Source organism: Pollachius pollachius (assembly GCF_949987615.1).
Source record: "Pollachius pollachius genome assembly, chromosome: 9".
Classification (NCBI taxonomy): Eukaryota; Metazoa; Chordata; class Actinopteri; order Gadiformes; family Gadidae; genus Pollachius; species Pollachius pollachius.
In genome coordinates this window covers 12,150,464-12,176,252 of record NC_136942.1, presented here as the reverse complement: position 1 = coordinate 12,176,252, position 25,789 = coordinate 12,150,464, and the positions used below count along the sequence as shown (strand labels likewise).

General features: G+C 47.0%; 1 protein-coding gene across 1 annotated transcript; it reads right to left on the bottom strand.

Moving 5' to 3' along the window:
* Positions 1-91: 91 nt before the first annotated feature.
* Positions 92-24,894, bottom strand: dyrk4 (dual-specificity tyrosine-(Y)-phosphorylation regulated kinase 4; the record flags this gene model as incomplete). Its single annotated transcript, XM_079744164.1, has 14 exons — positions 92-366; positions 2,978-3,141; positions 3,336-3,465; positions 4,252-4,312; positions 4,577-4,749; positions 5,137-5,218; positions 6,128-6,266; positions 8,197-8,337; positions 8,861-8,997; positions 9,317-9,480; positions 9,816-9,963; positions 10,692-10,844; positions 24,052-24,124; positions 24,863-24,894. The coding sequence occupies 14 exons, from the start codon at positions 24,892-24,894 to the stop codon at positions 92-94; spliced, it is 1,872 nt and encodes a 623-aa protein (XP_079600290.1).
* Between the last annotated feature and the right edge of the window lie 895 nt (positions 24,895-25,789).

Here is a 25,789-nt window from a genome sequence, read left to right as displayed (position 1 = left end):
AAAGCACCTTGCCCTGCCCCAAGCCCCGCCTAAGGCCCCGCCCAAGGCCCTGCCCCAAGGCCCCCCCCCCAGGCGCTCTGTCGCTTGCTTCCTACATGATTGGCGGCAGACTACGGTAGGCGTCTCTGGCTCCGCCCACTCCCTGTTGAGAATGGATCGTGATGTGCACGGGCCTCTCCCCTCCTCCTTCTTGCTCCTTGGTTCCCGTGGAGACCCTTGCTCCACCCTCGCCGACCTCCTCGGCCGACGCCCCCAGAGGTCGAAGCCGCTCACTGGATGGCAGCGTGCCCCGCGACCCTGAGCTGTCCCGCCGCGACTGGCTAGCGCTGGTGCTAGCGCTGGTGCTATCTGTGCTAACCCTGTCCGCTAAAAGAGAGAACAGCCATGTTAGCACAACATGCTACATCACTCTACTACTGGAACTAACATGTAGCGTATAAAAGGTTGCATCATGTTGTCCTTAAGGTAACATCATGTTTCCCTTAAGTTTACATCATAGCTTTAAGGTGAAATCATAGCTTTAAGGTGACCTCATGTTTTTAGGGTGACCTCATGGCTTTAAGGTGACATCATGTCTTTAGGGTCACCTCATGGCTTTAAGGGGACCTCATGTCTTTAAGGTGACCTCATGTTTTTAAGGGGACCTCATGTCTTTAGGGTCACCTCATGGCTTTAAGGGGACCTCATGTCTTTAGGGTCACCTCATGGCTTTAAGGGGACCTCATGTCTTTAGGGTCACCTCATAGCTTTAAGGTTACATCATAGCTTTAAGGTGAAGTCATATTGTCTTTAGGGTGACCTCATAGCTTTAAGGTGACCTCATAGCTTTAAGGTGAAGTCATATTGTCTTTAAGGGGACCTCATGGTCTCTTAGGTGACCTCATGTCTCTAAGGTGATCTCATGTCTTTAAGGTGACCTCATGTCTTTAAGGTGACCTCATGTCTTTAAGGTGACCTCATGTCTCTAAGGTGACATCATGTCTCTAAGGTGACATCATGTCTTTAAGGTGACCTCATGTCTCTAAGGTGACATCATGTCTCTAAGGTGACATCATGTCTCTAAGGTGACATCATGTCTTTAAGGTGACCTCATGTCTTTAAGTTGACCTCATGTCTTTAAGGTGACCTCATGTCTTTAAGGTGACCTCATGTCTTTAAGGTGACCTCATGTCTCTAAGGTGACATCATGTCTCTAAGGTGACATCATGTCTTTAAGGTGACCTCATGTCTCTAAGGTGACATCATGTCTCTAAGGTGACATCATGTCTCTAAGGTGACCTCATGTCTTTAAGTTGACCTCATGTCTTTAAGGTGACATCATGTCTTTAAGGTGACATCATGTCTTTAAGGTGACCTCATGTTCACTCTAAGGTGACCTCATGTCTTTAAGGTGACCTCATGTCTTTAAGGAGACATCATGTCTTTAAGGTGACCTCATGTCTCTAAGGTGACATCATGTCCTTAAGGTAACATCATGTTTCCCTTAAGTTTACATCATAGCTTTAAGGTGAAATCATAGCTTTAAGGTGACCTCATGTCTTTAGGGTGACCTCATGGCTTTAAGGTGACATCATGTCTTTAGGGTCACCTCATGGCTTTAAGGGGACCTCATGTCTTTAAGGTGACCTCATGTCTTTAAGGGTACCTCATGTCTTTAGGGTCACCTCATGGCTTTAAGGGGACCTCATGTCTTTAGGGTCACCTCATGGCTTTAAGGGGACCTCATGTCTTTAGGGTCACCTCATAGCTTTAAGGTTACATCATAGCTTTAAGGTGAAGTCATATTGTCTTTAGGGTGACCTCATAGCTTTAAGGTGACCTCATAGCTTCAACGTGAAGTCATATTGTCTTTAAGGGGACCTCATGGTCTCTTAGGTGACCTCATGTCTCTAAGGTGACCTCATGTCTTTAAGGTGACCTCATGTCTTTAAGGTGACCTCATGTCTCTAAGGTGACATCATGTATTTAAGGTGACCTCATGTCTTTAAGGTGACCTCATGTCTCTATGGTGACATCATGTCTTTAAGGTGACCTCATGTCTTTAAGGTAACCTCATGTCTCTAAGGTGACATCATGTCTTTAAGGTGACATCATGTCTTTAAGGTGACATCATGTCTTTAAGGTGACATCATGTCTTTAAGGTGACCTCATGTTCACTCTAAGGTGACCTCATTTCTTTAAGGTGACCTCATGTCTTTAAGGTGACATCATGTTTTAAGGTGACCTCATGTCTCTAAGATGACATCATGTCTTTAAGGTGACATCATGTCTTTAAGGTGACATCATGTCTCTAAGGTGACCTCATGTCTTTAAGGTGACCTCATGTTCACTCTAAGGTGACCTCATGTCTTTAAGGTGACCTCATGTCTTTAAGGTGACCTCATGTCTTTAAGGTGACCTCATGTCTCTAAGGTGACATCACGTCTTTAAGGTGACATCATGTCTTTAAGGTGACATCATGTCTTTAAGGTGACCTCATGTTCACTCTAAGGTGACCTCATGTCTTTAAGGTGACCTCATGTCTTTAAGGTGACATCATGTCTTTAAGGTGACCTCATGTCTCTAAGATGACATCATGTCTTTAAGGTGACATCATGTCTTTAAGGTGACATCATGTCTCTAAGGTGACCTCATGTCTTTAAGGTGACCTCATGTTCACTCTAAGGTGACCTCATGTCTTTAAGGTGACCTCATGTCTTTAAGGTGACCTCATGTTCACTCTAAGGTGACCTCATGTTCACTCTAAGGTGACCTCATGTCTTTAAGGTGACCTCATGTCTTTAAGGTGACCTCATGTTCACTCTAAGGTGACCTCATGTTCACTCTAAGGTGACATCATGTCTTTAAGGTGACCTCATGTTCACTCTAAGGTGACCTCATAGCTTTAAGGTGACCTCATGGTGTAGACATCATCAGTACGAGCATCAATCAAACATTAATAAGTGCGGTGTGGAGCGATCAGGTGTATTGATCTAACCGGGGGGCTGGCCGCTCGGCCTCTGGTCCGGTCTGCAGCTCTGGGGGGTCTGCGGCCCGCCCACGCCCCCGCGGGGCCGGGGGCGGACCCGGTTGAAGTTCCCCTGCATGATCCAGGGGTGCTGGACGCCCTCGTCAGGGGTCATCCGGGTCGCAGGGTCCCAGCTGGAGGGGGGGGAGGGAGGTCACGGCAGTTAATGGACACCAACACTTTAGACCCAGAGTCAGAGAGTGTTGACCAGTAGACCGCGTTGTAAGAGTCATAGTAAGGGTTAGAGACATAGTAAGGGTATGAGTAATAGAAGGGTAGGAGTGATAGTAAGGGTAGGAGTGATAGTAAGGGTTTAGAGGAGTCTTACGCCAGGCAGCGCTTGATGAAGTCCAGGAAGAGAGCGTCGTTAGTCTTCAGGACGGCGGACAGATCCTTAGAGTTTGGCTTCCGCTTCTTCCCCTTACTGTTAGTAGTGCTCCGAGGGTTTCCCTTAGAGTCTGAAACACAAACTCCCTTAGAGTCTGGAACATACACTCCCTTAAAGTCTGAAACACAAACTCCCTCAGAGTCTGGAACATACATCCCGTAGAGTCTGATATTACTCACTCCCTTAAGAGTCTGAAACACACGCTCCCGTAGAGTCTGAAACACAAACTCCCGTAGAGTCTGAAACACAAACTCCCTCAGAGTCTGGAACATACATCCCGTAGAGTCTGATATAACTCACTCCCTTAAGAGTCTGAAACACACGCTCCCGTAGAGTCTGAAACACAAACTCCCTTAGAGTCTGAAACACACGCTCCCTTAGAGTCTTTAACACAAACTTCCTTAGAGTCTGAAACACACTCCCTTGAAGACTGAAAGATACACTCCCCTAAGAGTCTGAAACACACGCACACTCCATTAGAGTCGGAGACACACTCCCTTAATTCTGAAACACACACACACACACACACACATTCCCTTCAAGTCTGAAACACACACACTCCCTTAAAGTCTGAAACACAGACACATTCCCTTAAAGTCTGAAACACAAAAATTCCCTTAGAGTTTGAATACACACACACACACACTCCTTTAGAGTCTGAAACACACACACACAAGCCCTTAGAGTCTGAAACACACACACACACACACACACACACACACACACACACACACACACACACACACTCACACTCACACACACACACACACACACACACACAAACACACTGCTTTGAAGTCTGAAGCACACACCCCCCTTACAGCATTGCTGCCAGGAGACCTTCCATACATCTTACCGAAGAACAACCTTTTCCTTGAGGCAGTCTGAACAAAGTCCTCTGGAGGCGTGCCCATCACCTGGAGAGAGGAGTCAGATCATCTGACCTGTTTGACTGTTTTAAGGTGACATCACATCTTTAAGGTGACATCATCATATCTTTAAGGTGCCATCATCTCTCTAAGGTGACGTCATCATATCTTTAAGGTGACATCATATCTTTAAGGTGACATCATCATATCTTTAAGGTGGCATCATCTCTCTAAGATGACATCATCTCTTTAAGGTGACATCATGCTGTGTTGGCGGCTGTGGTAGGGTGACAGGTGGGTGGGGTGGGTCACCTCCATGATGCAGGCCATCTGCTCGGCCTCGCTCTCCCCGGGGAACAGGGGCCCCCCGGTGTAGAGCTCGGCCAGGATGCAGCCCAGGCTCCACATGTCGATGGCCATGCTGTAGGGCTGGCCAAGGATCACCTCGGGGGAGCGATAGAACCGGCTCTGGATGTAGGTGTACACTGCCGGGAGGGAGAGCGTTAGAACCCAGCCTGGAGAGCTTAAGAACCCAGCCTGGAGAGCTTCAGAACCCAGCCTGGAGAGCTTAAGAACCCAGCCTGGAGAGCTTAAGAACCCAGCCTGGAGAGCGTGAGCTCTTATGAATCAATTGAGTTGAATTTAGAGAGGGAGGAGAGAGAGAGAGAGAGAGAGAGAGAGAGAGAGAGAGAGAGAGAGAGAGAGAGAGAGAGAGACAGACAGACAGACAGACAGACAGACAGACAGACAGACAGACAGACAGACAGAGAGAGAGAGAGAGAGAGAATGAAGGAAGGTGAAGTTAAGATAAACACAGCTCTTAGCTGATACAGTCTGAGGTGTGATGGCCTCTCTCAGGTCCTCAGTCTCACCTTTCTGCTGCTCATAGCAGCTGGAGCCAAAGTCGACCACCTTGATGTTCCCGGGGCCGCGCTGGGACAGCAGGATGTTCTCCTGGGGACACACAGGACCACCCGAAAGGAGGTCAGCACCACCCCTCTACTGGTGTAGCACCACCCGACTTGTGTAGCTCCACCCTGCTGGTGTAGCACCATCCTACTGCTGCAGCATCACCCAACAGGAGGTCAGCACCAGCCCCATACTGGTGTAGCTCCTGCTGCTGTCCACTAGGGGGGGCCAGATCTCCATATTACCAAACACATTTCTGGAATGTGTTTCTCTGTGGGGGGTCTGGTCATAGTCAAAGCACTGTCTCTGTACTGTCTAACCCCTACCTGCTCCTTAATGACCTGTCTCTGTACTGTCTAACCCCTACCTGCTCCTTAAGGACCTGTCTCTGTACTGTCTAACCCCTACCTGCTCCTTAATGACCTCTCTGTACTGTCTAACCCTACCTGCTCTTTAATGACCTGTCTCTACTGTCTAACCCCTACCTGCTCCTTAATGACCTGTCTCTGTACTGTCTAACCCCTACCTGCTCCTTAATGACCTGTCTCTGTACTGTCTAACCCCTCCCTGCTCCTTAAGGACCTGTCTCTGTACTGTCTAACCCCTACCTGCTCCTTAATGACCTGTCTCTGTACTGTCTAACCCCTACCTGCTCCTTAATGACCTGTCTCTGTACTGTCTAACCCCTACCAGCACCTGAGGCTGGTTGTGTGCTAAATGATTAACTTGTACTAAACAGTGAATATTAAGGAGATGGCGCAGTGTTGGTGATGTGGAGGCGTGGAAGGTGTAGGTAAGTACAGTAACATGCGCAGTGAGTCGGGTGGAGGTGTGAGTCGGCTGGAGGTAGTGAGTCGGGTGGAGGTGTGAGTCGGCTGGAAGTAGTGAGTCGGGTGGAGGTGTGAGTCAGGTGGAGGTGTGAGTCGGGTGGAGGTGTGAGTCGGGTGGAGGTACCGGTTTGAGGTCACAGTGTATGATCTTCTCGTCGTGGAGCATCTGAAGGCAGCGCAACAGAGCGTGGGTAAAGCGCCGGATCAGAGCCACGGAGAAGCCCTGGAAGTTGTTCTTCTTGATCAGCTCATACAGGTTCACCCTGGGACACAGGCAGGGGCAGTTAGTGGGTACAGGTTCACCCTGGGACACACGCAGGGGCGGTTAGTGGGTACAGGTTCACCCTGGGACACACGCAGGGGCGGTTAGTGGGTACAGGTTCGAGGCAGAGGCCTCCGTGTTCCACAGAGCAGTCCCTCGTCTCCAAGGTGACGTGCTGAGAAAAGCCATAAGCTGTGTTCGAAATCGTTCCCTATCACGGATAGTGCACTATATAGGGTGCTCGCCATTTTGTAATGGTGTTCGAATTCTAAGTGGTTAATTTCATTCACTATATAGTGGACATAAAATACCCAAAATTTGAGTGAACATACGATGTTCCCTACATATTACTCCCGTATACCACAATGCAATGCGGCCGTTTTGAAATGTTCAGCGTAGTGTCCGAATTCTCGTTTGTTCTTTCCCTAAATAGTGCACTATATATATCATAAGCACTATATAGGGAATAGTGAGTGAGTGAATAGGGAACGATTTCAAACACTACTCTAATCTGCGGTCAAAGATTGGGGTCTTATGTAACATGTGACCCTAATGTGTCATGTGAACCTAATTTGTCATTTGACCCTTATGTGTCATGTGACCATGGATTCACGTGAACAACACTCCTCAACTCATTCCCACCCAACACCCTGAGCTCCTCCTTCAGACAGTAGGGCGGTGCTAAGACCTCCTTCTCTGTGTTCTACAGGAGCAGGCTAACAGCAGCAGGCTAACAGGGGAAGGCTAACAGGGAAAAGGCTAATAGGGAGCAGGCTAACAGAGAGCAGGCTTACAGGGAGCAGGCTAACAGGAGCAGGCGAACAGGAGCAGAGCTACCAAATGCTCAAGCTGCAAGTGCTCCGCAGCTCTTTAAACATTACCCGCCTGGCGGTACGTGGGAATGTGGGCAGTGTTATTTTTTGCCCCGTTAAGACGGTGTAAGAGGAGCCTTCACACCCGGGCCTCTGGGGGCCCCTGGGGGCCCCCATGGGCCTGTTGGAGGCGGTAACTAACGGTAACTGGAGACCAGGAGCAAAGTGTCTCTTAAAGGTCACTGAACACAGAGTCACAAATCCATCATCTAGAGATATGAAATGATTAGCAGGCCAACAAACACACACACACACACACACACACACACACACACACAGCAGGAGTGAAGGTGGCAGTTTGTTAAAGTGACGGAGACTCAAACCGCCATACGTTTAGCTAATGGATTATTCAGGAAGGATAGCCCCAACATGGCCGCAAGAGCTGGGTTCATGTCAGGCGATCTGCTGGGGATCTATTGAACAGGACCTCCTACCCCTGAACAGCACCTCCTACCCCTGAACAGCACCTCCAAACCCTGAACAGCACCTCCTACCCCTGAACAGCACCTCCTAACCCTGAACAGGACCTCCTGACCCCTGAAGCGGACCTCCTGAGCCCTGAAGCGGACCTCCTGACCCCTGAGATATCTATGATAAGGGAATACAGTGGATGGCTTCCTCTTGTAAGTCTATCGAAATAATGGCGCCGAATATGGAGATTTAGATTAAAACATGAGGCACTCGGATCTCGCTAACCTCTGTCACCAGAGTCAATTCTCCATAACTCCTGGTGGTGGCACTCACAGAAAACAGGGGACGCTTCAGAGAAGAAGAAGAACTCACAGGGCCGCACAGCGAGGGAAAGCCAATTAGAAAGGAACCTACTTTACCTCTCAAATATGACATAATGATGACATCATGTTGTCTTTAGGGTGACAACATGATGACCTCATGTTGTCTTTAGGGTTACCTCATGATGACCTAATGTTGTCTTTAGGTTGACAACATGATGACATCCTGTTGTCTTTAGGGTGTCGACATGATGACAGTGACATCATGTCGACATCAAGATATCATCATGATGCCTATGCGCGGCTCAGGACCTAGGGCAGAACTCACCCCAGCAGCTCGAAGGAGATGCAGAGGTGGTTTCTGAAGTAGAAGTACTCGTTCATGTGGATGACGTTGTGCAGGTTCTCCGGGTCTTTCCTCTTCACGATGTCCAGGATCTTCAGCTCCACCAGCGCCTGGTGGTGGAACCTAAAGGTCAAAGGTCAGAGTGCAGAGGTCAGATCTGAAGCTCTGGTCTGGTGGTCAACCTCTTTATGGATTGGCACCTCTTTTTTTCTTTGACCTCCTGCTAGACGGTCTGGACCAGAGTGTCTGGACCAGAGTGTCTGGACTAGAGGGTCTGGACTAGAGGGTCTGAACTAGAGGGTATGGACTAGAGAGTCTGGACTAGAGGGTCTGAACTAGAGGGTCTGGCTAGAGGGACCAGAGGGTATGGACTAGAGAGTCTGGACTAGAGGGTCTGGACTAGAGGGTCTGGACTAGAAGGGGTCATCTGTCCAAAGTTCTGGAATAGTTTGTCCTTCCATGCTAGCTCTGCTCCTCCTATGCTAGCTCTGCTCCTCCCTTCTAACCCTAATCAGCTGTTCTGTACTGAACTCTTATCTACTGTGCTCTACTGTACTGTACTGTACTGTACTGTCCTCTACTGTACTGTTCTGTACTCAACTGTCCTCCACTGTCCTCTACTTTACTCTACTCTACTTTACTGTACCTCTTCTTGTTGCGGATCATCTTGATGGCCACCATCTCGTTGGTCTTGTGGTCCAGACACTTCAGCACCTGGCCGAAGGAGCCCTTCCCGATCACCTCCAGCACCTCGAAGCGGAAGGCGATGTGGTCGTGGAGCACCTGGAACCACCGGGGCCCCCGCTCTTTATTAACACGGCTCTTTATTACCCCGGTTCTTTATCAACGGTTCTTTATTAATGGTTCTTAATTAACGGTTCTGTATCAATGGTTCTTTATCGACACGGCTCTTTATCAACACCGTATTTGTCCAACCGTTGTAGTGTGTTGCTGGTATATAGCTCCCATGATCTTAGCTAGCATGTCATGTTAGCATGTTCTAGCACCCTAGATTAATGTTACCATATGTAGCTCCCATGAGCTCAACGTGTTATATTAGCATGTAGCATGACTAGCCCGTCCGCATAGCTTGTTCTCCTACCCGTATGTAGCTCCCGTGTTCGTCGTCGAAGCCTGAGTTGTGGGGAGCGCCCAGCGTGGCCTCGATCTTCTGGGAGCCCAGACCCATGAACCAGACCTCCGCGTGGTCCGCGATCTCCTCCTGCTCAAACTCTGACAGACGCTCATGGAAGTGCTTCAGAGCATCTGGGGAGGGGAGGAGGAGCGAGGAGGGAGGAGAAGAGAGAGGAGGGGAGAGGAGAGAGGAGGGAGGAGAGGGGAGGAGGGAGGAGGAGAGAGGAGAGGAGAGAGGAGGAGAAAGGAGAGGAGAGAGGAGGGAGGAGGAGAGAGGAGAGGAAAGGAGAAAGGAGAGGAGAGAGGAGAAAGGAGGAGAAAGGAGAGGAGAGAGGAGAGAGAGAGGAGGAGAAGGAGAGGAGAGAGGGAGAGTCAGACCTCTTTCCATTCAGACCAGTGAATCAAGGTTCTGCAGGTCTGAGGGTGGGGGGAGAGAGAGGAGAGAGGGGAGGGGGGAGAGGGGGTACCTGTGGGAGAAAGGGGGAGTCTCTGTCCCTCGAAGGCCTTCTCCTTCTCCTGCTTGTTGCCGGGGGTAAGGGGGGTCTGGGGGCTGGACAGGGTCTCCCTGGGACCCCCAAACCGCCCACCCAACAGGGCGGGCTTCGGCCTCTCCTCCTGTCCAATCAACATGCAGAACATCAGCTCAGGCCACTCCCCCTCAGGTGCGTATGAATGAGTGAGTGAGTGAGTGAGGGAGTGTGTGTGTGAGTGAGTGAGTGAGTGAGGGAGTGTGTGTGTGTGTGAGTGAGTGAGTGAGTGAGTGAGTGTGTGAGTGAGTGAGTGAGTGAGTGAGTGAGTGTGTGAGTGAGTGAGTGAGTGTGTGAGTGAGTGAGTGAATGTGTGAGTGAGTGAGTGTGGATGTGAGTGAGTGAGGGAGTGAGTGTGTGAGTGAGTGAGTGAGTGAGTGTGGATGTGAGTGAGTGAGGGAGTGAGTGTGTGAGTGAGTGAGTGAGTGAGTGAGTGAGGGAGTGAGTGTGTGAGTGAGTGAGTGAGTGAGTGAGTGAGTGAGGGAGTGAGTGAGTGTGGATGTGAGTGAGTGAGGGAGTGAGTGAGTGAGTGAGGGAGTGAGGGAGAGTGGATGTGAGTGAGTGAGTGAGTGAGTGAGTGAGTGAGTGTGGATGTGAGTGAGTGAGGGAGTGAGTGAGTGAGTGAGGGAGTGAGGGAGAGTGGATGTGAGTGAGTGAGTGAGTGAGTGAGTGAGTGAGTGAGTGAGGGAGTGAGGGAGAGTGGATGTGAGTGAGTGAGTGAGTGAGTGAGTGAGTGAGGGAGTGAGTGAGTGAGGGAGTGAGGGAGAGTGGATGTGAGTGAGTGAGGGAGTGAGGAGGAGTGTGTGTGTGTCCCACCTGGTGTGTGTGGTAGCTGTTGTGCGTGCTGGGTATGTGGGGCAGGATGGAGTCCTGGAGGTGGGGGTGGTGGAGGTGTTTGGAGTTGCTGACCACCACCTGCACCAGGGGGGGCTCCAGATGGGACCGGCCGCCCACGGACGGAGCAAACTTCTGGAGGGGGGGAGAGATGGGGGGGGGGGTCATCACACACACAGGCTAGCAGGCTTGTCGCACCAGTTACTCAAAGTTACTCATGTGCGAATGTGCCAAGCAGCCTGCAGCGCACACACACACACACACACACACACACACACACACACACACACACACACACAGCACACACAGCACACGCGAACGTATACCTACACTGCAAGCACGCACATACACACCGCACATCCGCACGAACATACATGGAAACGAACACACACGCGTACACACACACGCACAAACACACACACATACACACGCACAGGCGCACACACCGCAGCGACACTCGCCCTTAAACATAACGGCTCCGCCATCGACACACGTGCCCAGGTAAGAACACACACGCACACACCGCAGCGACACACTCTCCCAGGTAAGACGTTCTGTCTATAGACTGTAGAACTTGCGATAAAAGAAGGGAAGAGACACCTCCACAAGCAACGGCAGGTCGTTCATTTTGTCATATAAAAAACGTTAAATTCAAACATTGCACCGACCGGCATATCAACACACAAGTGACGTGCTCTTAAAGAGACGGTGTCCCTATAACGCAACAAAAACATGTCAATAACACAGTATGGGGAATTTTGTCTATAGAGTCCACCACAAGACTACACTTTGCTGCTCAAATGTAATATAACTCTCCTCCTTGAGCCTCCCGAAATGTTTTGCGATATTGATATCCCCCTTCTACCCTGAGGCCTGTTTTAGTTGTTTTATTTTTCTTATGTTTTGTGTGTATTCTATGTGTGACTGTAGGCTACTGCTGCCTGTCTTGGCCAGGCCACTGGAAGAGATGTTTAATCTCAATGATGATTATTATTTTCAACTAACCATTAGTAGTTGCCTTGCATTTTAAAATGTCAATGCACTTTTCAGCCCTGAATAACAGTAAAAGCTATTCAATAATTGATTTGCATGCATAGTATACTACACTTTCCATTGAACAATTACCCCTGTTACCATAAATTGACTAATTTTATAATGTAATCAAGTGCTCACACACTAGCTGCTTTCAGACACACGTGTAAGTCCTGATGTTCTCCTGATGAGCCGTTTGAGTGAACAACATATCCTGACATTTGTACCCTGAAAATCTCCTGAATAATCCTAACCCTGCCCTGAGGTAGTTTTTTCTCCGTAGGAAATGTACCTTATATGTGAATGAGGAGCAGTAAGTGTGTATTTCTCAAACCACTTCAGTGGGCGTGTTGATGACACTTCTGCATGTCATTGAGTGGCCCCCTAAATGGTGATCAGCCTGTTGCCTTTAGTTCACTGAATGGTTAAAAAATATTTAAATGTTGGCACTGCTTTTAAGAGTCATTTGTAGTGAAAAAATGTTATACGTTGTAACATTATAGGCAAAATGGTATTATATTATGCGCTCAGAAATTTGTTACATTATCGACTGGGGTTTCCACATTATCATTCCACATTGCTATGGGTTTAAATACAACTAGTGGTTCTAATAAGATAGAGATAATACTATAAAGATAATACTGAAGATAGAGATAATGCTATAAAGATAATAGTTAATATAGAGATAATGCTATAAAGATAATACTTAATATAGAGATAATACTATAGAGATAACACTGAACATAGAGTTATTACTATAGAGATAATACTGAATGTAGAGATAATAAGATAAAGATAATACTGAATATAGAGATAAAACTATTAAGATAATACTGAATGTAGAGATAATACTATAAAGATAATACTGAATATAGAGATAATACTATAAAGATAATACTGAATATAGCTCAGATAGATAGATAGAATATCTCTCTATAATACTGTAGAGATATTGCTGCAGAGAAACTTCTAGTTTCTGTTTGATAGAGATTAGAATACACTAGAGATTAGACTACAGATAGAGAATAAGAATATAGAGATATAAGAATACAGATATAGATAATGATGTATATCAGATATATAGAGATAGGAAAGGATATCAGACTACAGAGATAATAATAAAGATATCAGACTATAGATAAAATATCAGACTATAGAGATACGAATAGAGATATCAAACAATAGAGGTAAGAATCGATATCGGACTATAGAGATAAAAATACAGATATCAGACTACGGATAGAGATATCAGACCACAGATAGAGATAAGAAGAGATATCAGACTGCTCCAAGTTTCGATCAGTGCAGACCAGTTCGAAGCAATTCAAACCACTATAGACCAGTAACAAACAGTTCAGACCACTATAGACCAGTCCAGGCCACTATAGACGAGTTTAAACCAGTTAAGACCACTATCGAACACAGGAGCCAACAATATATACCAAGCACATTATGAATAAACCAAGGTACTTAAATTCATGGTTGAATAACAAGTTATGTTGCCTGTAAATAGATACACATTAAAGAAGACATTGTATAACATGAAATACCTACACATGTACTGTCTGTCTGTCTGTCTGTCTGTCTGTCTGTCTGTCTGTCTGTCTGTCTGTCTGGCTGGCTGTCTGTCTGGCTGGCTGTCTGTCTGTGTGGGCGTAGAGTGCAAGACTGAGTCACATTGTGTTATTTTTGTGCTCCTCATATTTTGGTAAACAACTTTTGGATCATATTTAATCATCACGTCTCATCTTTCAGTTGATTTTGGCGCTTTAAAAATACTTTGCGCAATATAAATATTGTAGAAACCTTTAGGTTTGTCGTTTGACAGACCATACACTCTAAATTGCAGACAATAAAATATGTATATATATATATTAATCTTTCTTAAAACATTTCTTTTCCATATTTAATTTGTAGTAATGTTCCTGTTCTATGTATTTAATACCATCGTCATTATCATCATCTGCATGTTTTCTATACATCGCTTTGACCTATTTATGTTTAATGTGAATATTCTCCACAGTGCTACAGTTTCCATTTGGTGCAGACTTTTAATTTACTTATTTTTGTTTATTGTATTTACGCTCTTATTTTGAATCCATATTGGGCAGGTTAGTGTGTCTGGGGCTCCCACCCTGGTGAGGGGCTGGACCCCCCAAACTCGGCCCCTCCATTGGGAGCCTGTGGGGGGGAGAGAAGACCTCCATAGGCTGGACTGATGGAGCGAGATTCAGTGAGAGCCCATTCAGCTAATTCAGTATCCTCTAGTCAACATTAACTTTTAGTTCACTCTCCTCTAGTCAACACTAACCTTTAGTTCACTGTCCTCTAGTCAACACTAACCTTTAGTTCACTATCCTCTAGTCAACACTAACTTTTAGTTCACTATCCTCTAGTGAACACACTGACCTTTAGTTCACTCTCCCTCTAGTCAACACTAACATTTAGTTCGCTATCCTAGTCAACATTAACATTTAGTTCATTATCCTAGTGAACACTAATCTTTAGTTCACTGTCCTCTAGTAAATACTAACCTTTAGTTAACTATCCTCTAGTCAACACCACTAACCTTTACTTCACAATCATCTAGTCAACACTAACCTTTAGTTCACTATCCTTTAGTCAACACTAACCTTTAGTTCACTATCCTAGTGAACACTAACCTTTAGTTAACTATTCTCTATTAAACACCACTAACCTTTACTTCACAATCATCTAGTCAACACTAACCTTTAGTTCACTATCCTTTAGTCAACACTAACCTTTAGTTCACTGTCCTAGTGAGCACTAACCTGTAGTTCACTATCCTAGAGAACACTCACCTTTAGTTCACTATCATCTAGTCAACACTAACCTTTAGTTCACTATCCTAGTCAACACTAACCTTTAGTTCACTATCCTAGTCAACACTAACCTTTAGTTCACTATCCTAGTGAACAATAACCAGTAGTTCACTATCCTAGTGAACACTAACCTTTAGTTCACTAAGGGCTGTCATCATACCACTAAGAACTGCTTTACACTTAGGGGCTGTCATCATACCACTAAGGACCGCTTTACACTAAGGGCTGTCATCATACAACTAAGGACCGCTTCACACTAAGGGTTGTCAACATACTACTAAGGACTGCCTCGCTTTACACTAAGGGCTGCATCATACCACTAAGGACCGCCTCGTTTTACACTAAGGACTGCCTCATACCACTAAGGGCCGCCTTGCTATACACTAAAGGCCGATATATACCTCCGGATCCGGACGTAATTCATCCGTCCGTACCAAACGTTGTCTCCGGTACTACCCTTCATACCTCCGCCGGGTTTCAGCGTTGTTATGGATGTTACGCAATACATCCTCTAAATGGCAGTGACTGTCGTGTCACAAATTACCGGCATCGACAATCGCAAACATGGCATCTGTAGATTTTGCATTGTGTCATCCGAAATCGGCAAAAAAAAAGGCGGAAAAAGTGTAGGCCTACGCGACGATGGCATGTGACACCCCTCACCAACCCGCAGATTCTCTCCTCAAAATGCTGCACCATTTTTAAATGACCAGTTATTGCCAAAGCAGGTGAACAATAAAATAAAAAGGTCAGGTATATAGTATAATATAAGTATAAAACGTTAAATACAATATATATATATACATCTCAGATATTAAACTACTCTCTATTTTTGCGAATGGTTGGACTTCTGACTCTTTACTGCCGCCTCGATTTCCGTTGGTATTGCTCCGTTTCTCCCGGAGCACTCCGGATTCGTAAGCTCAGAGGCGACGGACCCACTGACGGACGAAACGACCTCCGGGACCGGACGAAAGGGTTCCTATCCGTATTTACCGTAGGGTGGGAATGGGCCATAAGGGCTATCATCATACCACTGAGGACCGCTTTACATTAAGGGCTGTCATCATACCACTGAGGACCGCTTTACATTAAGGTCTGTCATCATATCACTGAGGACCGCTTTACACTAAGGGCTGCATCATAACACTGAGGACTGCTTTACACTAAGGGCTGTTATAACAACACTGAGGACCGCTTTACACCAAGGGTTGTCATCACAACACTGAGGATCGCTTTAAACTAAGGGCTGTCATCATAACGCTGAGGACTGCCTCGCTTTACACTAATGGCTGTGATCATACCACTGAGGACCGCTTTACACTAAGGGCTGCATCATAACACTGAGGACTGCTTTACACTAAGGGCCGTTATAACAACACTGAGGACCGCTTTACACTAAGGGCTGCATCATAACACTGATGAACGCTTTACACTAAGGGCTTTCATCACAACACTGAGGACTGCTTTACACTAAGGGCTGCATCATAACACTGACGAACGCTTTACACTAAGGGCTTTCATCACAATACTGAGGACCTCTTTACACTAAGGGCTGCATCACAACACTGAGGACTTCTTTACACTAAGGGCTGTCCTCACAACACTGAGGACTGCTTTACACTAAGGGCTGTCATCACAACACTGAGGAGCGCTGTACACTAAGGGCTGTCACAACAACACTGAGGACTGCTTTAAACTATGGGCTGTCATCATACCACTGAGGACCGCTTTACACTAAGGACCGCTTTACACTAAGGGCTGTCATCATACCGCTATGGCCTGCCTCGCTTTACACTAAGGGCTGTCATCATACCCATAAGGACGGCTTTACACTAAGAGCTGCATCATAACACTGAGGGCCACTTTACACTAAGGACTGTCATCATAACACTAAGGACCGCTTTACACTAAGGGCTGCATCATAACACTAAGGACCGCTTTACACTAAGGGCTGCATCATAACACTGAGGACCGCTTTACACTAAGGGCTGCATCATAACACTAAGGACCGCTTTACACTCAGGGTTGTCATCATAACACTAAGGACCGCTTTACACTCAGGGTTGTCATCATAACACTGAGGACCGCTTTACACTAAGGGCTGCATCATAACACTGAGGACCGCTTTACACTAAGGGCTGCATCATAACACTAAGGACCGCTTTACACTCAGGGTTGTCATCATAACACTGAGGACCGCTTTACACTAAGGGCTGCATCATACCCATAAGGACGGCTTTACACTAAGAGCTGCATCATAACACTGAGGGCCGCTTTACACTAAGGACTGTCATCATAACACTGAGGACCGCTTTACACTAAGAGCTGCATCATAACACTGAGGGCTACTTTACACTAAGGACTGTCATCATAACACTAAGGACCGCTTTACACTAAGGGCTGCATCATAACACTAAGGACCGCTTTACACTAAGGGCTGTCATCATAACACTGAGGACCGCTTTACACTAAGGGCTGCATCATAACACTAAGGACCGCTTTACACTAAGGGCTGCATCATAACACTAAGAACCGCTTTACACTAAGGGCTGCATCATAACACTAAGGACCGCTTTACACTCAGGGTTGTCATCATAACACTAAGGACCGCTTTACACTCAGGGTTGTCATCATAACACTGAGGACCGCTTTACACTAAGGGCTGCATCATAACACTGAGGACCGCTTTACACTAAGGGCTGCATCATAACACTAAGGACCGCTTTACACTCAGGGTTGTCATCATAACACTGAGGACCGCTTTACACTAAGGGCTGCATCATAACACTGAGGACCGCTTTACACTAAGGGCTGCATCATAACACTAAGGACCGCTTTACACTCAGGGTTGTCATCATACAGATACCCGATTGTTACGCATTCCCGCAGCAGCCTGCGGCGGCAGCAGACCTCCATGTGGACCCATGTGGGTCCATGTAGGGTCTGAGGGTCTTGGGACCACCAACACAAATAGACAGAAGGACGAGTCCGAGCAACACTCTTAAATCACTTAAAGAGCTGGGAGTCTTTTAAACCAAACTATTCTTACATCCTGATGAGAAAATACTGATGTTAAGAAACTAATGTTAAAATAATATCAAACAATGATGTTTAAATATGACTGTTAAGTATCAATGTTACTAGAACTAAGTACTAGTTTAAAAGCCATATTCTACAGTAGTATAATACTACTGTCATACTATTTACTAGTAGCCTACTAATGTTCAAATAATAACGATAAAATACTATGTTAAACAACAATGTTAAAATATGAATGTTAAGTAGGCTACTAGTTTGAACGCCATATTATTTTTTAAATGACACAGATGTTATAGAGCATCGTTGGAAAAATGGCACACATAAGTTTGGATAAATGTAATGAAATCAACTTTATAGTGTCCAGCAGATCCACACCGATGGTAACTAGATGGTCGTAATGCTTAAGTCCGGCGTCTCCATTACGGGTCAACCACTGATCTTCCCTCCTCACCTTGTTGTTGATTTCTGGCAGCATGCCGTCAGACTCGGTCTTAACGAGGACTCAGTAGTTCCCACGGTAGTCCACGGTAGTCCAGGCACGGAGAAAAGATACGAGATCCAAACTAAGGTCAAGCGGTGTATCCCCACATGTCCAACAGTCCTCCGAGCCGCCGACTGAGGTGTGATGCCGCTGAGAGAGGAGTTGACAGTGAGCTGGGCGCTAAACGTGCCGCCCCATACTCCGCGGGACAGGGATCAACTCCTCCCGTCCTCAGAGGATCATTGGGAGTCGACATGACGCACAGCTGAGGTCTCAGATAGGGAGGACCACCTGTTGAGCCTTGATATAGACCTGGACCCGGAGCGGTCTCTGTCTGGTCGACGTACCGAGACCGGTGCGTCGAATTGTCAAATTGTCTTGATTGGCGAACACGATGAAAAATGTACGCGTGACGCCAAGGTTCAAATCCCACCAGAGCTCACCGCGTCTTATAATCGTTAACATCCCCATGTCGATTGTTTGAATCGACATTTGTTACGTCATATTTCCAGCCATCATTTAAACCAAAGCCGTGTTTATTAAATGGTTTAAATAACTATATTTTGACACACGATAGGTAGTTTGTGTATTCTTCATGGGTTAAGCACACAGGCCAGATTAATTAATAAGTAGTCAGTTATCTCATAGGATCCTCACTCTACTGTTACACAATTATATGACATCACTGTCTTGCGGGCTTGGGTTTCCACGGTGAAGGATATTATGGAGCCAGCTGATTATCAAACCTTGGGGTCACCCTAATAGTGAGATGAGAGAGGAGAGTAGAAAACGAGAGGAGGGGAGAGGAGGTGAGGTGAGGAGAGAAGAGAGGAGGGGAGAGAGAGGAGAGGGTAGGGGAGAGAGGAGAGGAGATGAGGGGAGAGGAGAGTAGAGAGAAGAGAGGAGGGGAGAAGAGAGCAGGAGAGGAGAGAACAAGGTGTGTTGTTGTCCCGGGAGGTTAACCTCTGTGCTGAACCATCAGCCTGATGACCAGACACCCAAGGCAACACAACACCCGCATGGAGGAGCACGACACCAGATCCGTGTGTGTGTGTGTGTGTGTGTGTGTGTGTGTGTGTTTGCGTGTGTGCGTGCGTGTGTGTGCTTGTGTGTGTGAGAGAGAGAGAGAGAGAGACAGGGAGAGAGACAGAGAGTTTTTTGAGACACACACACACATACAAACACACACACACACACACACACACACACACACACACTCACACACTCGAATGCTCACACATGCGGACACTAAAACAGGTAAAATCCTCATCCAGCACACAACCCTGAGGACAGCCTAACACATAGAGTAAACGCCTCATTTCTGTTCTCCCCCTGTTAGTGTACAGCAGTCTTTCTCTCTGTCTGTCTGTCTGTCTGTCTGTCTGTCTGTCTGTCTGTCTGTCTGTCTGTCTGTCTGTCTGTCTGTCTGTCTGTCTTCCATCTGTTGCTGTTTCCATCATGCAGCTCAGTGATCCTCCTGAAGGTAAATCGCTGCGTCGTTTCCTCGGCTAAACTCGGAGACACCAGAGCTGCGGCGAAGCCCCCGTGTCTCCGGGGGAAGTGTTTCTATTCCTGGATCTGTAGTCCTATATTAAGACACTCCACCTACCCTAGACCAGAGGTTCTGCTGTAAGGTGGTACGATGGACCAGAAGTAGCAGGACTGCTGGGTCCGAGAATAGGTTGACCTTTAAATAGAGCTAGCGAGGCTGAGGAGCCGTTACTGACGCAGTGGAAAACACTTCCAGATGGAGGAGAGGTTGTCCTGGTTACCCTGATGTTCCACACATCCCTAGCAACCCAACATTTTAGTCATCAAGAGACAATCTATCCCAGGCTGGTAACAGAGAACACAGAGACAGGAACCTCAGAAACCTGACATCCCAGATTGATAGTGTGTGTGTGTGTGTGTGTGTGTGTGTGTTTGTTTGTGTGTGTGTGTGCATTTGTGTGTGTGTGTCTGTGTGTGTGTGTTTATGTGTGTGTGTGTGTGTGTCTCCATCTCCACATCCTTCTAAAATGGCTCTATTGGACAGCCTAGTTGAGCATATCTTCGCTAGCACTGCTACGCCCCGAGTTTAGAGAACTCAAACCTCTACTCTGACGCCAACCATTATGGGATTAGTTCAAATACATTGACCTGGTTACCATTACCTGTCTGTCTCACTCTCCAGCTCACTGTCTGTCTGGTGGTTCTGGAGACAGCTAATGGATGCTTTGACAGACTAAGAATTATTAAACCATCACCTCGACCCACCATCACCTCCACCCAGCATTACACCATCACCTCCGACCGAAACTTCACCTCCACTCACCATCACCTTCACCCACCATCAACTCCAACCCACCATCACCTCCACCAGGCATTAGACATCACCTCCACCGACCATCACCTCCACCCACCTTCACCTCCACTCACCATCACCTCCACCCACCTTCACCTCCACCCACCTTCACATCCTCAGTGTGACCCTCTATCCTCTATCCTCAGTGTGACCCTCTATCCTCTATCCTCAGTGTGACCCTCTTATCCTCAGTGTGACCCTCTATCCTCTATCGTCAGTGGGACCCTCTATCCTAGGTGTGACCCTCTATCCTCAGTGTGACCCTCTATCCTCAGTGTGACTCTCTATCCTCTATCCTCAGTGTGACCCTCTATCCTCTATCCTCAGTGTGACCCTCTATCCTCTATCCTCAGTGTGACCCTCTATCCTCAGTGTGTCCCTCTATCCTCTATCGTCAGTGTGACCCTCTATCGTCAGTGTGACCCTCTATCCTCAGTGTAACTCTCTATTCTCTATCCTCAGTGTGACCCTCTATCCTAGGTGTGACCCTCTATCCTCAGTGGACCCTCTATTCTCTATCCTCAGTGTGACCCTCTATCCCCAGTGTGACCCTATATTCTCTATCCTCAGTGTGACCCTCTATCCTCAGTGTGACTCTCTATCCTAGGTGCGACCCTCTATCTTCAGTGTGACCCTCTATCCTCAGTCTGACCCTCTATCCTCAGTGTGACCCTCTATTCTCTATCCTCAGTGTAACCCTCTATCCTCAGTGTGACCCTCTATCCTCAGTGTGACCCTTTATCCTAGGTGTGACCCTCTATCCTCAGTGTGACCCTCTATTCTCTATCCTCAGTGTGACCCTCTATCCTCTATCCTCTATCCTCAGTGTGACCCTCTACTCTAGGTGTGACCCTCTGTCCTCAGTGTGACCCTCTATCCTAGGTGTGACTCTCTATCCTCAGTGTGACCCTCTATTCTCTATCCTCAGTGTGACCCTCTATCCTCTATCCTCTATCCTCAGTGTGACCCTCTACCCTAGGTGTGACCCTCTGTCCTCAGTGTGACCCTCTATCCTAGGTGTGACTCTCTATCCTCAGTGTGAGCCTCTATTCTCTATCCTCAGTGTGACCCTCTATACTCTATTCTCTATCCTCAGTGTGACGCTTTATCCTAGGTGTGACTCTCTATCCTCAGTGTGACGCTCTATCCTCAATGTGACCCTCTGAACTCAGTACTCTGTGATCATCTTTGCTCTCCTGTCTGTAAAGGCACAAAAGTCCATCCAAATATATTTATAAGTAACAGTATTCTTGTTCTTATGCAAGACTTCTCGTGTTCCCAGTTCAGCGCTGGCTACTGTTCAGCTATTGGGTGACTCACGTTCAGAGACATGTCTTACTGTCTGTCTGTCTGTCGGTTCCCCATTCTGCGCTGGCTACTGTTTAGCTAGTGACTCGCGCTGGGATACATTGGAACACAGTCACTGATTAACCGTCTCTTCAACAGCTGCAGGATATTTCTACACTCCTGGGGCTGCTACCTGGCAACCTGCTACCTGGCAACAGGGTCGTCCAGCGTGGGAAACCAGGAGGACTTTACTGGATACTTAAGAAAAGTTGACTGGAGGTTGAGGATACAAAGTCTCTCTGGTTAAAATGATGGTCAGCAACCATCTCAGCCCCGTGAAAGACAGCTGGTCTGGGACTAGCAGCACAAGCTCATCACCCACTGCTCACAGGAGTAACACTAGAACCACGCTGAGGAACACTAGATCCCAACAGTGGAACCCTTGAACCACGCTGAGGAACACTAGAACACTAGAACCCCGCTGAGGAACACTAAAACCCACAGAGGCACATTAGAATACTAGAACAATGCTGGGAACACTAGAACCCCACAGAGGAACACTAGAACACTAGAACCACGCTGAGAAACACTAGAACCCCACAGAGGAACACTAGAACACTATAACCACGCTGAGAAACAATTGAACACTAGAACCACGCTGAGGAACACTAGAACCCCACAGAGGAACACTAGAACACTAGAATAATAATAATAATAATAATAATAATAATAATAATAATAATAATAATAATAATAAATCATTGAATTTATGTAGCGCTTTTTTTTTCTGGAAACTCAAAGCGGTGGGGGAACCTCACTAACCACCACCATGCTGAAGAACACTATAACCCCACTGAGGAACACTAGAAAACTGTAACCCCACTGAGGACCACTAGAACCACACTGAGGAACACTAGAATACTATAACCCCACTGAGGAACACTAGAACCACGTTGATGAACTAGAACCATGCTGAGGAACACTAGAACCACGCTGAGGAACACTAGAACCCCACAGAGGAACACTAGAATACTAGAACCCCACTGAGGAACACTAGAACCACGCTGATGAACACTAGAACCCCACTGAGGAACACTAGAACCGCGCTGAGGAACACTAGAACCCCACAGAGGAACACTACAATACTAGAACCACACTGAGGAACACTAGAACCGCGCTGAAGAACACTAGAACCCCACAGAGGAACACTACAATACTAGAACCACGCTGAGGAACACTAGAACCGCGCTGAGGAACACTAGAACCCCACAGAGGAACACTACAATACTAGAACCACGCTGAGGAACACTAGAACCACGCTGAGGAACACTAGAACCCCACAGAGGAACACTAGAACCGCGCTGAGGAACACTAGAACACTAGAACCCCACAGAGGTACACTAGAACACAAGAACCACGCTGAGGAACACTAGAACACTAGAACCATGCTGAGGAACAATAGAACACTAGAACTAAGCTGAAGAAACACTAGGACCCCACAGAGGAACACTAGAACACTAGAACCACGCTGAAGAACACTATAACCCCACTGAGGAAAACTAGAACTCTAGAACCACACTGAGGAACACTAGAACCACACTGAGGAACATTAGAACCATACTGAGGAACACTAGAACTCACAGAGGAACACTAGAACCACACTGTTATCTCCTAATCCTACTTTAACCTTAGGCTATCTCCTAAACGTTCTTTAACCTTAGGATATCTCCTAATCCTACCATAACCTTAGGCTTTCTCCTAATTATACCTTAACCTTAGGCTATCTCCTAAACCTACCTTAACCTGAGGCTATCTCCTAATCCTACCTTAACCTGAGGCTATCTCCTAATCCTACTTTAACCTGAGGCTATCTCCTAATCCTACTTTAAATTGAGGCTATTTCCTAAACCTACCTTAACCTGAGGCTATCTCCAAAACCAACCTTAACCTGAGGCTATCTCCTAATCCTACCTTAACCTGAGAATATCTCCTAATCCTACTTTAACCTGAGGCTATCTCCTAATCCTACCTTAACCTGAGGCTATCTCCTAATCCTACTTTAAATTGAGGCTATTTCCTAAACCTACCTTAACCTGAGGCTATCTCCAAAACCAACCTTAACCTGAGGCTATCTCCTAATCCTACCTTAACCTGAGAATATCTCCTAATCCTACTTTAACCTGAGGCTATCTCCTAATCCTACTTTAACCTGAGGCTACCTCCTAATCCTACCTTAACCTGAGGCTATCTCCTAATCCTACCTTAACCTGAGGCTATCTCCTAATCCTACTTTAACCTTACACTTACGCTTACCTTTATCAGCAGAGGGAACCGTCTGACTTTCTCCTTCCTGAACTTCTCCGGGACTTTCCTGGAGACATTTTTGCTGAGAGGATATCAGTTAGTAAAGGGGTGGTTTAAGAACACATTTAAAAAGTGTTACTTTCTACAGTTGCTCCACGTTGGAATGTATGACCCTGTCAGAGATGGGCCCTCTACTGCCCCCTGGGGGCTCTCTTCTGCCCCCTAGGGGCCCTCTACTGACCCCTAGGGGCTCTCTACTGACCTCAAGGGGCTCTCGACTGACCTCTAGGGGCCCGCTACTGGCCCCTAGGGGCCCTCTACCGACCCCTAGGGGAAACAGGCGTTGACTGGCCTTAATTTTTGCTTGACCAAACATGAACAGGTTTTCCTTTGTCTGTTAGTTAAGGAGGAAGTACAGTCGATTGCCTAGACGACGCTTAGTGTAATACAATGAGAAATAAACCTTACCATTGCAAAATAATGCAACAGAGTAAAGAATGTCAAGTTAGTTATATTTAGGGCATTCAGCAGACACTTTTATCTAAAGAAACTTACAATAAGTACATTTGTTAGAAGAAGAGAAACAACAATATATCGCTGTCGGTACAGTAAGGATGTCCGTAGAACCAAGTGGCAAGCATTAACAATCACTAGGTTAAACCATTTTCCAACAAAGATAGCTAGGATAAGTTGCTACACATCTAAGTCCTATAACTAACTACGACACGCAATAAGTAGGAGGGGGGGGGGGGGGGGGGGGGTATGCAGGGTCCAGGTAAACTCCGAACAGGTGCGAGTTTGGTTTAGGACCATTACTCACCTTTTGTCTGTGGACTTGCGCGACGCGCTCATGATGCTCAATAAAGTGACTATCCAGACATCAGCTCATCCTCATGTTCTCGTGATTGTTAGAACATGATCACCAAGACGGACCGAATCCACGACTCTAGGCTGGCGCTGTCAGGTGTCCAAGGCGGAGTCTTCAGCTTAACCAAACAATGGTCGGTCTGCTGGACAAGCGTGTGTGTGTTTGCGTGTGTGTGTGTGTGTGTGTTAGTGTTAGATTTAGTCTGTCTCACCTGGTGTGTGTGTGTGTGTGTGTGTGTGTGTGTGTGTGTGTGTGTGTGTGTGTGTGTGTGTGTGTGTGTGTGTGTGTGTGTGTGTGTGTGTTAGAAGTGGAATCTAACAACCGAGCCGACCAATCATCGGCTCACGTTCCACAAGACCCATTGTGGTGTTCCCCTCAGTGTGTGAAGTCTCAAGGAGAGACATTGCAGGGAGGCGTTGGAGCCAGGAGCCGGGAGCTTATCTCTCCATTCTGTGTTAGTGTGCGGGTCACAGATTAGTGTGTGAACGGCTGCCTCTCCCTGGAAGGGGATCCGGCTGTAAGAGATACAAACATGAATGTTTAATGGTGGTCTTGTGTCTGGATTGTGTAATGATACCCAGTCGATAAGCCCCCCCTGAAGCCCCTGCAGACCTGCCACTGCCTGGGGTCTGAAAGCCGACACCAGGCCCAAACTACCGCCCCCTAGTTGCCAGCCTGCCAACACCATGCCCAAACTACCGCCCCCTAGTGGCCAGCCTGCCAACACCATGCCCAAACTACTGCCCTCTAGTGGCCAGCCTGCCCACGGCAGGGCCGACCAGGCAGTCGGGCCACAACATGGAGACCACAGAGTAACACTACATAGACACAGCTCCACTCTCAATGGTTCTGGTTTCCATCCCCAATGTCCATGAGCAA